This window comes from Quercus suber, unplaced genomic scaffold (assembly GCF_002906115.3).
Source record: "Quercus suber isolate HL8 unplaced genomic scaffold, Cork oak 2.0 scaffold_613, whole genome shotgun sequence".
Taxonomy (NCBI): Eukaryota; Viridiplantae; Streptophyta; class Magnoliopsida; order Fagales; family Fagaceae; genus Quercus; species Quercus suber.
Window position 1 is genome coordinate 77,572 of NW_027070056.1, and position 14,931 is coordinate 92,502.

General features: G+C 30.5%; 1 protein-coding gene and 1 long non-coding RNA gene across 2 annotated transcripts; both read right to left on the reverse strand.

Moving 5' to 3' along the window:
- Positions 1 to 3,026: 3,026 nt before the first annotated feature.
- LOC112032387 (uncharacterized) lies at positions 3,027 to 8,285 on the reverse strand. The gene is made up of 2 exons (XM_024065156.2): positions 7,741 to 8,285; positions 3,027 to 3,867 (listed from the first exon to the last, which is right to left on the reverse strand). Exons 1-2 carry the CDS (start codon positions 8,116 to 8,118, stop codon positions 3,256 to 3,258), a joined length of 990 nt encoding a protein of 329 aa, XP_023920924.1. The 5' UTR covers positions 8,119 to 8,285; the 3' UTR covers positions 3,027 to 3,255.
- Positions 8,286 to 8,925: 640 nt separating this feature from the next.
- On the reverse strand, positions 8,926 to 14,705 carry LOC136064038 (uncharacterized). Its single transcript, XR_010625685.1, has 4 exons — positions 13,959 to 14,705; positions 13,590 to 13,651; positions 12,492 to 12,584; positions 8,926 to 9,281 (listed from the first exon to the last, which is right to left on the reverse strand). It is a non-coding gene; the product is annotated as an uncharacterized LOC136064038 (long non-coding RNA).
- Between the last annotated feature and the right edge of the window lie 226 nt (positions 14,706 to 14,931).

The following is a 14,931-nucleotide window of genomic DNA, read 5'->3' on the forward strand; positions in this document are numbered from 1 at the left end:
AATTCTTTCTTCAGCAAGCTGTAACTCAACCAATACTTTATTCTCTCAATAGGATAAAAGGTAAGTTGTAGGCTTAAGACTTATTGGGTTCATGTGTAACTTACTAATATAACAAATGTTTCATAACTTCTTTAATAGCCTTTGAAGTTAATTATATTACAAAGAGTGACATGTTGAATATTTGACATTAGTCACACTATTTGTCATTTAGAATATATTAGTATGTAGTTTTTGGAAACAATATCTGTGATTTTGAAAATAGTTGAACTTTAAAATTCACTTATATTGCATTTGAATTTAAAGATTTAAAATTGACAAATTCAAAGACTAGTTATTATTATAAATTGGTTGATATAAATTTGATGGAATATGGATTTAAGCTTTAGAATTATGCTCTAATAAAATCACTTATAATGTTATGAGTTGAAATAACATCTCAAATTTTAATATATATAATTTTTTAATATTCTTATAATACGTCACATGGCAAAAAGAGAATTAAAAAAAAAAAAAAACGAAAAAGCATATTAAGAGAAGATGCCCATTTAATACGAGTTTACGACTAAGTATTTAAGACATAAATTTAATTTATTATATAATATACACAATATTGTTAGCTAAAATTTATCTATGGTCTTGGGTGTGGTAATTTATCGGTGTTGTATTTGTGTTTTTTAAATTGAAAAATAAACTACATCATTTTGTATGAAATTTTAAGGATTTTAAAATTTAAGAGAGAGAGAGAGAGAGAGAGAGTTATGCTATATTTTTTTTTTTTTTTTGAGAATCAGGAGAGTTATGCTATATGATTTCAAAACTTTTGAAAAAAAAAATCTTTCATTTAGAATTGAAGGAGTATTTGGTGCCTTGTCAACTAAAACTTTTTTGTATCTCCTCCCAACGTAACGCTTTTATTACTGTTATAAATTCATCCTAAGGAAATCTGGGAACAATATTTCATATATGTAATTACATTTTGCAGAGGTATTGCAGGAAGGTTTCACCACTTGGTTCGGTTAAAAATAAGCATGTAATTATAGAAATTTACAGATCATCCATTAAAACCCATGATAATTGAAAGACTATTCTTTTCCAATTTCCCATTAGAGTAGTGAAAAAATTAGAATTTATACAGAAAATGACTTCTGGTCCCCTCTCAAATTTCAAAATTTAGTCCTTCAAAATCTGAAATTTAGACCTTAGACATGCATAATTGCCCCTCAAAATTTTCAAATAGTTTAGAAAAACTCAACAAATTTAATTAGTGCAAAAAAAAACCCAAAAATTTAAATTACTACAAAGATAAGCCGAAAAGTTCTGGCCACTCAACCGAAATTTTTATTCTCTACCCTTCATGTGACCCATTATTCTGTCCAGGTTCAATTTTCTGTCCATGTATGTGGATATTTTTTATCTCTAATGGTCCTCTCGTACCCAGAGGCATCCTTTACTGAATCATGATGAAGATAGAGAACTTTTTTCCATAAATAGTAGGTTTGGTTTACATTGCTTTGCCAAGAACAAAAAATAAACCAAAATAAGAGAAAGAAAAGATCAGTTGTCCCCTAGAGTTCCCTTGACCACTTCTATGGAACTCTACCCACTGAAGTGTTTGGTGGAACTCTGGTTGTCACCTGACATTGATTAGCAAGAGGAGGTCTGGTTTGCACTTAACGTGGATATAATAATCATTTTTCAGGTATGTATATGGTTCTTTATCTGCATTTCATGTTTCACAATTTTTTTTTTCAATGAGCTGTAACTTAACCGGTACTTCTTTCTTTCATAATATTAAGATAAAATGTGAGGTTGTAAGTATAAGATGTGTAACTTATCAATATAACAAATTTTTCATAAATTCTTCAATAGCCTTTGAAGTTATATTGTGAAGAGTGCCCTGTTGAATATTTGATATTAGTCACACTAATTTTCTTTTAATATATATTTATACGTAGTTTCTAGAAACAAGATATGTGATTTTAAAAATAGTTGAACTTTAAAATTCACTTAGATTGAATTTGGAGTAAAGATTTAAAATCAATGAATCCAAAGACTATTATAAATTATTTGATATAAATTTAACGACACACGATGGAATATGGATTTAAGCTTGAGGATTATGCTCTAATTAATATATAAAATCACTTATCATGTTATGAGTTTTTTTTTTTTTTTTTTTGAGAAACTATAATGTTATGAGTTGTGATAACATCTCATACATTATTTTTTAATGTTCTTATAATGAGTCGCATGGCATATAGAGAAGAGAAAAAAACGAAAAACATATAAAAGAGAGGACGTCCATTTAATATGACTAAATTGTATAAGACACAAAATTTAATATAAAATAATATACACAATATTGTTAGCTAAAATTTATCTATTTTCTTGGCATGATAATTTATCGGTGTTATGTGTGTATATATATATATATATATATTGTGTTTTTTTATTTTTTTATTTTTAAAAAAAACTGATTCATCATTTTAAAAAAATTATTAATAATTTAATTGTAAAATGGAGATAAGAGACTTAAACCATGTTACAAAACTCTTGAAAAAAAAAAATCTTTCTTTCAGAATTTAAGGAGTATAATGTCTCGGCAATTAATTCTAAACTTTTTGTATCTTCTCCCAACGTAACGCTAGTTGGTATAAACTCATCCTAAGGAAACCCGAGAACACTATTTCATTTACGTAATTATATTTTGCAGAGGAATTGCAGGAAGGTTTTACCACTTGGTTTTGTTAAAAATAATTAGGCACATAATTACATAAATTTAGAGAGATCATCGTATTAATAATACATTTGTGAATGAAATTCCATATTTAAAAAGAATATCAAGAGAATATTTAATATAACATAGTTGAGCTCAAAATCAATAAGCTTAAGATTTTTGTGAAAATTTGTATTCATATATCTAATATTAACTACTTTGTTGGTTTCCTCTCAAAAAAAAAAAAAATTGCCTTACTTTTTTGTATAGGGGCATCATGTCACAACGTGTATTTCTTATTTCTGATAGAGAGAGGAAATGAGATTCAACAGAAAAAACTCAATTATTCAATACTCAAGTCTTTTTTTTTTTTTCTTTTTTTTTTTCTTTTTTTTGAGCACAACAATACTCAAGTCAAACATTTCATGAAGGTTAAAATCACATGCCCCTCAAAAGACGCGCGAGCATACAGACACAAGCAGATATAGTTGCTATACACAGAACACCTGAAACAAACTATAGAATGTAGAAGAAACACCTTAGAGAGAAACCACCTTGTAGCTTGACCGAGGTACCTTCCTGTAATAAGTCTTTACAAGATCAAAGTAGAGTGGAAACTGTGAAATGGCATAAAACGTTATGGGCAAGCATGTCACTGCATACACCGGAAGCGCCTTGTTTTTCAATTTATCCTTAAGCACAAAGAAATGTCCTGCACAAAAAGAGATTAACATGGATGCAATGGACACGAAGAGTGAAGTTAATCCAAGCAGAAGTTTCCTTGGTAAGTCGCTACGGAAATCTTTCTCTTGGTACCGGGAAGTGAGGATGGCAAGAAACAAGAATAAGGCAGTGACAGAGAAGCACAGAGCAACAAGCGAGGTTACAGCAAAGACATCGAATGCAGGATGTGTTTCGAGGGTTGGTGTACCGCTACTCTCCTTAATACCACCTGGGACAGCGGTTGATGTTGCAAAGGCAACAGTGGCAATGAGTGCAGCCACAACTGAGCAGGATTCAGAGGTTTTGTTCAACCACTCACCTCCCTTGTTGACAAGTTCCTCGTGATCTTCAGTGAAGACCTGTGCCGGGGTCTTGTTATCGCCGTTGGGATGGTAAAGTAAGTACTGTGGCACGCTAAATTTCACAAACTGCATTGAAAAGAAAGATACGTTTTAGTTTGTTTCTATATAATTTCATAATAAATTATACTTATTGCAACAATGAAAAAGGTAGCATCTGGTAGCAGAAATTAAATTGAATTGTCAATGGGCATTGATTATTGATTATCTATTAGTGTATAACGCTGGTACACATCACCTATTCCACATTGACATTATAAATGTTGACATCAATAAAAAAAGGTATGTACATCATATGTGAAATTATTATCATTGTGTATATGAAGGATACAATAACAATTAACAAGAAATCTGGGGTTCAATTCTTGCCTAAATCAAAAACTAATTAATATCTTAGTCTGATGATTAAAAAACTATTATCAGGAGCAGACGTCATAAGTTGAAACTCTCAAAAAAAAAAAAAAAAAAACAAGTATGAAACAATAGTTCCGATTGTGAATCTATGGAGCCAAGTGTTAAAGATTTTTATGCAACTCAAGTGAAAAGAGAGAGAGAGAGAGAGAGAGAGAGAGAGAATCATGGCAATGAATATATGGTTCAACAGCATACCTATGCCCACAAAAGTGAAAGACTTATGGTTCAACTAAATGAAAAGTTAGGGTTTATAACATATTTATATGGGTCCAGCTCTCCCATTGAAAATCCTCACATTCTCTACCTATTTTATATAGATGGAGGACACGTGTAAAACAACAAATCTGAAGGGAAAAAAATAAGCCACGTCATTCAAACTCACCAGCAATCTAAATCTTGTAACGGAATTTTGACAAACCCATGGCGGCCATACACCAGGATTTTTTTTCTTCAAAATAACACCATTTTGCTAACAATTTCGTTAGTTAGCAATGTTTCCAAACTATTTAACAAACTAACATCTCAAGTCTAAAGGCCAAAATGGGCATTTGCCCCTTTCACCAAAACTTTCCAGCAAAATGTCCCTGTTCTGAAACTATATAGCAAAATGCCCTGTTTTAAACTCGATTTTCTAAAAATCGAGTTTCAATAAAAAACTAAGTTTTAGAAAATCAAGTTATGTGAAATCAAACTTTAAAAAAATAAAAAATACATGGAACTCGAGTTCCATGTAAAATTTCTCACATTATTCGATTTTTATCAAATTGAGTTTTTCATTGAAACTCGATTTTCTAAAAGTCGAGTTTCAAAATATGGGCATTTTGTTAGATAGTTTTAGAATATAGGCATTTAGCTACATCTTTTGGACAAAAGGGGCAAATGCCCATTTTGACCCGAGTCTAAGAGACTCGAGTTTACTATAGCAACTCAAGTCTTAGAGACTCGAGTTCTGTGTACTAGCAGAGCTGACGTGGAACTCGAGTCTCTAAAACTTGAGTTCCTTAAATGAAGTCAACAACCCTAGAGACAAACCCAGAGAGAAATGGAGAAATGGAGAAAAAGAAAGAAGAAGAAGAAGAGACCATACCCATAAAGAAAAAGAAGACCCACGGCAAAAGCAAACCCACCCCATGAAGTCACCCACAACAAAACCAAACCCACCAACCTGTTGTCATCTCAGCAGCAAATTGTCAATGGCTCTCCCGATTAGGATGGTGGCTGTTCTTCTTGGTGCAGGTATATCTCTGCTTTCTCTTTTTCTTTTTTCTTTTTTCTTTTTTTTCTTTTTCTTTTTTCTTTTTTTTTTTTTTTTTTTTTTTGATTCTCCCCTTAAAAAAAAAAATCTAAAATCGTGAGAAGAAAAGGAAGAAGGAATTGGGTTTTTAAAATTTTGAGATTGTGAGAAGAAGAAGGAAGAAGGATGCAGGTTTTTTAAATTCTGAGATCGTGAGAAGAAGAAGGAAGAAGGAAGTGGGTCTTTCAGAGCCAGAAGGAACTGGGTTTTTCATAGTAGGAACTCGAGTCTTAAATTCTAAATCCACCTCAACACTGCCAACACATAAAAGTTGAGTTTCTAAGACTCGAGTTGTTATAATGAACTTGAGTCTAACAAACTCAAGATATTAGTTTCCTAAATAGTTTGAAAACGTTGCTAAATAACAAAATTGTTAGCAAAACGGTGTTATTTTGAAGAAAAAAAATCTCATACACCATATGTCGTGGACTGCAAAAGCACCCACACACCACCACCAAGGAAATCTGCAAAAGCAATCTTAAATATACAATTGCCACAAGAACCAACCGCAGAGAATAATGTTAATGTAAAGATTATTGATGGAATTTTTTTTTTTTTTTAATTGTTTGGTATGTGCTAATTGTGAGATTAATGTTGGAGGAAAATTTTGATTAGGAAGATATCAATTATGTGCTTTCCTAAGAGAATTAAATTATTTCTACCTGTGATGGGGATAGGCTCCCTTGATCCATTATCGTTAAAGAATTTATTTCCATTGAGAGGTAACTCTTCTACTTGTGAGATTAATAGCTTTTGATGGAGGCAATAGAACAAAAGGGATAGGGAAGTTGTTGGTGGGTTATTGGACAGCAACGGGCGGCAACGGTGGATCAACGACGAAGCAAGTCTGGTTAAGAGAATCAAATTGTGTTTGATTTGCCTTTACTTTTTGCCTTCAAATTTTTTATTTTACACTTGTTCTTCATCCATATAAAAATGGGAGGATTTTCAATGGGTGAGGAATCTATCCCTACTACTACAGCTTTTCTACTCCTACGAAAAGGGGGGACTAGGAGAATACGATACATTTAAATTTCCATTATACCTTTACCATAATGTAAGGGACCCCTAACCTTTAAAAAAAAAAAAAAAAAAAAAAAAAAAAAAAAGAAGAAGAAAAAAGAAGCCATACGAGGCCCCTAAATTAGAAAGCCATATTACATTCCCATTCAGAATATGATTCACTATTTCTACACAAATTTTACTCATGTATTTTTGTTAATGTTTTTTAAGATTCTAGTACAGCTCCAACCAAGGTTGTCCACGGGTTGGGTTTGTGCCCAACCCGAACTCAACCAATCACTTCAGGTCCCCAAGAACGGCACCCCCTGCCAACCAAGAAGAAAAGTCAGTTCTAGCGAGTAGAGTCTTTTCGGGTATCAATCAGCTGAGTTGGGGAAAAGCAAAATTTGGTCAAAACTCGCCAAATATGGCTGAAATTTTGTCGAATTAGGCAAGATCCCATCAAATCTGTTGAGATCTTACTGGATCTCATTAGATTTGACTAAATATAACTATAGAAAGGCTCATACCAACGAAGAACAGCGAGATCTCGATAGTGGAGATCAGTCGGATTGGTTGGAATCAAGTTTTCATGCAATAACCCACCAACCAATAAGCCGAAATCAGTTTTTGATGTTGAAGACCTGCCGCTAAAAGCCATAGGCATTGGATCAATTGTTTTTGGGTCAAATCCGATCGGTTGGGGGTGGGTGGGTCAGTTCCACCGGTTGGTTGGACATTAGTTCCAACACATGGAGAAAAGATGTTAACAGTGTGCTTCAATTAATTGATAGGCATGGCTTATAAAGTATAAGAAAAATTCTGGTGCCATACCCATAATCATTATTTTGTTTACAACTCACTCATATGGCGAGTTGTGATTGGTAGAGGGGTGATGGTGGGTCACCCCTCCACCCGCCATAACTCGCCATATGGGCGAGTTGTAGGCAAAGTTATAATTTTGGGTGTGGCACCAAAATTTCTTAGAGTATAAACTGACTGGCACATATTGAACACCTCCACCACCTTGATATGACACAAATATGTGTAGAATTGCATATACGTAAAGATCTCTACTTTTAATTTATATTAGAGGAAGTGATTCGTCCACTAACAGACTATCTGTAGTAGCATGCCAACATTTTCTAACATGTGCTATTTTAGGTAAGCTTGTAAATGCATTGTTAAGCTATTTGATAAAAATCAAGGTTAAGTTGGCTTTGAGTTCGTACCTCATACCACTTGAGTTCCCATTGCATTTGTAATGCGGCCCCTGGAATTAACCAGGGCTTATTCTTTCCTAGCTTGGCTGCAAGATGCAATGCACTGTTCCCTTTATTATCCAATTTTTGAAGCATTGTCTCTTTGAGTAACCTGCTTTCAAGCAATAGCTGATATACTTGGGGTTGTCTGCTCTCCGCTGCCAAAAGTACTATATTTTTTCCTTCGCTCGTAACATCATGGACAGCCATCGGAAACTTTTTGAGTATTTCCTCCACCATTTCCGTAATACCATTTCTTGCTGCAATCAATATGGATGCCTCCCTTTTTTCCTGATTATTAGGGTCATGTTTCACAAAATCCACCGGAGAGGATGAACTATCATCCATATCAATGACATTCTTAATCGAGGTAGGGTCATTGTCAATTGGTGTTAGCTCAGGGTTCTTCCCACTTTCCAAGTACTGACGTGTGTCTATAGAATTGATAATAACTTTTAGGACTTTAAGAGAATATAAGTGCCTCTCTTTAATCTTCTTTACTTCCGCCGATCCTAATAATTATGAAATAGAAGATGTATTATGAAACCGCAAATATATGTTTTGATAATTTAATAATTACAATGGAGAGGAATTTAAAATTTAGATATTTTGTTGAAAAGAGGCAAATATATTAATTTACATGTGATTATATATATATATATATATATATTATACAAAATAGAAATTCTACTCTAATCAAATTTAGTGTATATGTGTGTAAAATTCCCTCTTGAAACTTGAACTCTGCCCTTACTCACTCTCACCCCACAAGTACTTATACTTATAGAGTGACCACTGCATTAAGGATGTGTGGTACTGAGATGAATATATTAACTTATACATTTCTTGTGCATACATCTTATCTACATCATTAATATCAAAACTAATATTATATATACCACAATTTTACTATATAAATCTTGCAAATTACTTAAATTCAAAAAAAAAAAAAAATCTTACAAATTAATTTGTCACTAGAAAAATATTAGGTATTCTTGGAGTATAGTAAAGTGATATTCTCTACTTCAAATGAACGATAGGTTCTATTATGAATTTTAATGTGATTTATTATCATGTGAAGGGGGGAGTACCGTATTACTTTACTCCCAAAATATTGAATAACTACTAGTGCTACCCAAATATATATATATATATATATATATATATATCTGATATTTATTTGTTATATATGTTAATTAGTATAGTAGGACCAATCATATTATTGTTATATTGGTTTGTAATAATTTTGTAAAAGTTTTATCCTAGAATTGTAGGAATAATGGTTCTAACATTTCCTTAATATCATATTTAATTAAATTGTGAATATGTTAACATCAACTCAAAATCAACCGTGCCAATGAAATAAGGAAATATAAAATAAAGAGAGGGTATTGTACCAAATCCAACAATGACCATCATTGCTGTGTATACAAAAATGACAATGTGAAAGCAAGCGCGAGAATATCTCCACAGTAAATCCTTCTTCTGAGCTTCATTACTTGCTTCCAATCCTTTATACACACAAAACAAAAACCAGAAGAAAAAAAAAACAGAAACAAAAACAAAAGAAAAAAATTCATTATAATGCGCAAATAATATGGTATAATTGACATGCTTAGTATTATTTATTAACGTAAGGTAAATGACATGTCTAAGTTTTGGCATTAAAAAAATATTGCATGCATGCAGATCTATACATCAAACAAATAAAAATAATAAATCATTTATGTGAACAATAAAAAATTATTTGTTAATGTGTTCATCTGTTAGAGGCTATGTACAATTGCATAAGCTATTTTGTGACTTTTGAATTCTAGTTTGTTCAACTAGTAAAGTCTCTAATAGTTGAATAAGAAATTTGAGGTCCAATCCTTGTCTACACCAAAAAACTAATTGGTGTTTTAGTCTAATAATAAAAAGCTACATCAAGAGTAGACACCATAGATTAAAACTCTCTATAAAAAATAAAAAATAAATAAAAATTTGTGACTTTTTTTAAAGTTAATATTCTACTTATGATTCATAATAGGTAGCGGCGGAGCTAGAATTTCAATTCAGAGGGCAATGGCAAAATTAAAAGAAAAAATTAATATGAAAATTATTAATAAATACTAATTGCAAAATAAATAGACAATTATAAACTAAAGTAATTGTCATACAAAATCTAATATAAATTTAATTTACAATAATTTGTCACTATTAAAGTGTTAAAATTGTAGCAATATACTTTCAATAATTTGTCACTATTAAAGTGTTAAAATTGTAGCAATATACTTTCAAAATATATAGTATACACGATTACTTTTAAAAAAATAGAATTCAACATGTTTCACTATTATTTTAAGTATTTAAAATTTAAGTTAATAGCAAAAACTTAAAGAGTTTGAAATTGTGAAATATAAAAATAAATAATAAATAATAAAAAAACCAAGAGATGGAAGGAAAAAAAAAAATAGTAACGGCTTTGGGGTTTTATAACGTCAACATTAAGTAGTTTTATTATTAGTAGTAGTAGTAGTAGTAATAGTAGTAAAATTTGGGACCCAATAAGTAAAATGGTGAGAGACAGGAAAATACAAATTTTTAATAATTCTAGGGTTACAAAAAATTTCATAATTTTTGGATGGGTAACTATTAGGACTTTTATAGGTTTATATTGTATACTTTTTGTAAATATACATTATTGTACACATTTTTTATGTCTACAATATAAGTTTACATTACTAGTACAACGTAAACTAAGAATTTTACAAATTATTAATATTAGATAATAAAAAAAAATGTTAAGATAAGTCCAAATAAGAATAAGTAAAAATTTAATAACTTAAATATTATGAAAATGTTCATAAAAAAAAAAATATATTGTGAAAATTATTATATCTCTAATATTTAAGTGAAAAAAAAGGTAACCATGTTGATAAAAGTAAAAAGGTGAGACAACCTCAAGTTAAGGGGGTGTTTGATGAGTGTTTTTAAACAACAATTTTCAGTTTTTAAATAATATTTTACATATTTTCACACTTTTTCAACTATATGTATTTTTACAAAAAAATTTAAATAACAATTTTCAATTTTTAAACACATCTACCAAACGGACCCTAAAAGTGATATGGTACTTAAAAAAAAAAAAAAAAAAACAAGTTAACAGTGATCTGCCTTTAATATAACTTAATTTTGATGTGTCCGAATAAAATAAAAAATATAATAAACAAAAACTTTGATGTGTCATGACTCAGCAGCTTTTATTACAGTGTCTGTTTCTTTTCTTTTCTTTTGCTTTTCCAAGTTAAACAGGGTCATTTTTTTGTTCATACCAAGTGTTTTTTTTACTCAGTGGGGGCTAACTCATGTAGAAGATAACTAAAGCTATGAAAGTTTCGGAGCTGTCAGGGGATCAGCTGCTCCCCACCCCCGCTCCACCTCTAAGTAAAAACTAATTACAACTCATGTGAATTCTAATGTTTTTAGTTAATACAGACTAATAATATACTCAAACGTGAACATATATTTTCTTGAAGTTGAAGTTTTAGAGTTAGCTTTAAAATAATATTTAACTTTGAAGTTTATAATATAATCAATCTTATATGTTATTACGTATGAACAAATTCACGTAAATAAATGAAGAATATATCACTACACAACAAAATTTGTGTTTGATTTTTTTTCACTTTTCAAAGGTTATAATAATTTTATTCTTTTCTCTTTTCAAATAATCTTGCTGTTAAATTACCGATTGTCCTAAAAGTTTAAATTATTAGAATATGATAAATTTAATTGTTTAACTACACAATTCTAACACTCCCACACAAAACTACATCTTTAATAGATAGACTTTTAGCTCTAATACCATGTTAAATTACCGATTAATCCAAAAAATAAGCTATTAGGATATGATAAATATAATCATTTAACCACACAATTCTAACACTTGCTTTTTTGGATTTTTATTTTTATTCCAACATTTGTTTTTGTTTATAGGTTTTGAATCTTTGAAAGAGTTTTTTTGAGAGAATCTTTGAAAGAGTCGATATAATAAAGAAAACCCTAACGAAATAGCAAAAAATAAATAAATCAATCAAAATTTTAAGATGAGTAAGGGCAAATTCATTGAAAAATAAATAACTTTTGGTGGGGCCATGGGGGCAATTGTCCCCACCTCCTCACCCTCTTGGCTTCGCCATTGGTTGCCACAAAGAAGCTAAACATGCCTGTCTCAAGAATAATAATCTCTTTAATTGAAATTTCCGAATCCCCTAAAGTTACAATCATTAACTTTTAATGAAGAAGTCCTAAAGAAGTTAGTAAAGCCATAATTTATATAATTTATATTAAGCACGAAATTAAGTTAGAAGATAATAAAGAAAAGAAATTTTTTTTCTTTTTTTTAAATGCAAAATAGAAATTCTACTCTAATCTAATATAAGTGTATATATGTGTGAAGCTTTTTTCTAGATAATTAAACCCCGGCCCTTTCATCTCACAAGAATTCTGTACTTATAGAGTAATTATCACGCTAAAAATGCATATGATAAAGAAAAAAAAAATCTAAATGATAAATTCCGTCTTGTGTAGGTCACTACCAATGAATATATAATACTATTGTACATCGCGAACATAATCAATGTAGAATTCTTTAACAATTTGAAATTTTTTTTTTTTTTTTTTTTTTTTTGAGAATCAACAATTTGAATAAACTTGTATCAATAGATTGCATTGCTCACCTTCATGTTTTGATTCAAGGGTAACATTGGATCCTCTAGGATTCTCTTCATCTGCTTTCCTGTCTTTGTTAAACGCTTTTCCTTTGGTAATCACTAGAAAAGTAAAGACTATGAATTGAGAACTTAAATGCAGAGAGAAATTAAAGGAAGAAAAAGGGGATATATATATATATATATATTTGAAGAAGTATTATTTAATCATTCTGTTAACACGCATTTAAAGAAGTAACATTCAAGTTTGTGTTTTAATTAAATTAATGCAAAAATACATGCTTCAAAATTTTTCATTTTACTTTCTCATATGATCAAAGGAAAACTTTCAATTTCATAAGAATTTTCAGAATAAAAATTTCACATGGCTTAAAAACAGTGAGGAAAATGATTATCTTTATTTGAAATTGATATATTTCTTGATTAAAATCAAATATTACAAGTCTGAAGATGTATTAAGTGTCATATTATTTAAAACTTTAAATGATACAACACTATTACTCTGTTAATTAAATTCAGAAAATAAATCTTAAAAATGAAATAAACTCTTTCTATATCCAATTAAATAGAAAGAATACTGTGAGACTTGAAGAAGTAACTACATGACTCTACTAAACTTAGAGTTGTAAGTGGTCCTAAAAAAATTGATTTTTACTGTGTAGGTCAAAAGATAATTAGTACTCCCTCAGTCCCACTTTTTTTGTCTTCTATTCCATTTTAAGATGTCTCAAAATATTGTCCTATTTCTAAAAAGAAAATCATTAATTTACTGATATTCCTATTATACCCCTATTAATTTATTAATTCAATTTTTTGATAAATTTTTTTGAAGGTAGTTTTGGAAACTTATACATTTTTAAAAGATAGACAAGACAATAAATGATTTTCCTTTAAAAAGTTTGACTTTTCAAGCAGAACAAAAAGTGGGACGAAGGGAGTATTTAATTGCCATGATACCGTGTTCTATTATTGGTTTCCTATATATGCCTTTAAAATAAATTACATTTATTGTAAGGATTCACTTCACATACCAGCTTGAGCCATAGTTTGCAAACATTGATAGAAGTTGATGCATGTTTGGTAGTTCTCTGGAAAAATGCGATTTACTTGGCTCTTGGATCTTTCAATCAATTGCTTTGGATCTATCCTGAGCACATCAACATGCATACCTTCCAAACAACAATAGAGGATAATGAGAGGTAAAGTTGGACGTAGATGACATATATAAATGGAAGATGTCTTTTCTCATTAATATTTTCACAACAGGTTTCAAATGGTTAATAATAAACAATATAATAATGTCAATAATGAGTCATATGAACTAATAATAACCTACCAAATCAACAAACTGTGAGACAAGCTAATCTACAACTTTTTAACAAATAGAAAAATAACATATAATGTTAATTTGTACAACTTGGATTTCAAATTAACGAAAGCTTGTAATTCTCAGCCTGACAATTTAGATGTACTAACAATGATAAATGATTTTGTTCCAGGACCCAAGGTGGCAACCACTTCTGAAGGCAGCAGGCTTGTTTGCTAAAAGATAGAGAGGCGGGCTTCCATGCTCGTCCACAAGAGTAGCAAGTTCTTTGTGCAGGAGAAGTATCTGATATGCCAAATCTGTCAACCACAACAATTAAAATATGATTTATCAGACTAGAAGTTCTCTATTGGCAGCCAATTTCACTAGTATACTATAAACTTTCTACAACATTGTTACTAGTAGACATTGTCATTGTATTAATCAACATGAAAACTAAGCGTCCATTTGGTTTAGATCACATGACTCAGTTTTCATAACTCAGTTCTCATAACTCATAACTCTATCTCAAATCTCATTACTCATAACCCAAACCCCACCATCACTCAAGAACTCCAAAATTGTTGTTCAATTACAAAATTCAGTCACATTTCTCAACTTTTAAGTCTACTTTTTGCCAAAATGGTGGAACTCACCCCATTGACACTACACAGGGGTTATGGTTGCTAACACAAAAAAACCCAAACCCAAACCTAGGAATCCTTAGATCGAAGACCAAAATCATGAAAATGAGGAGTTGGTTTCTATTTCTGGGTATATATTCATGCGTGGATGAACATGATGAGTGGGTCTGGAGAAGAAAGAAAGAAAGAAAGACAAAACTAGGAAGAAGATGAAAAAAAAAAACCATTGGTGGTGGAGTGGGTCTGATGAACAAAGAAAGAATGAAGAAAAAAAAAAGGGTTGTTGGGGGGGGATTGGGTATGAAAAAAAAAAAAAAAAAAAAAAAGGCTGGTGGAACTCTGCAAAAGAAGAAAGAAAGAAAGAAAAAGAAAAAAAAGTAGTATGATACTATTACTTGGTAGTGACAAAAGTCAGGAAAATGAATCCTGCAAATTTGAATTTTTTTACAATTTTGCCACTATAACTCATATTGCATAATTTTAAAACACCAAAATATGT

What these genes read in the sequence shown, in the direction of transcription:
- LOC112032387 (XM_024065156.2), bottom strand. Translation starts at nt 8,118, where the DNA reads ATGGATGATAGTTCATCCTCTCCGGTGGATTTTGTGAAACATGACCCT. An exon ending in GGGAACTCAAGTGGTATGAG is followed by an intron (nt 3,868 to 7,740) that starts GTACGAACTCAA and finishes TTTTCAATGCAG; the next exon opens with TTTGTGAAATTTAGCGTGCC.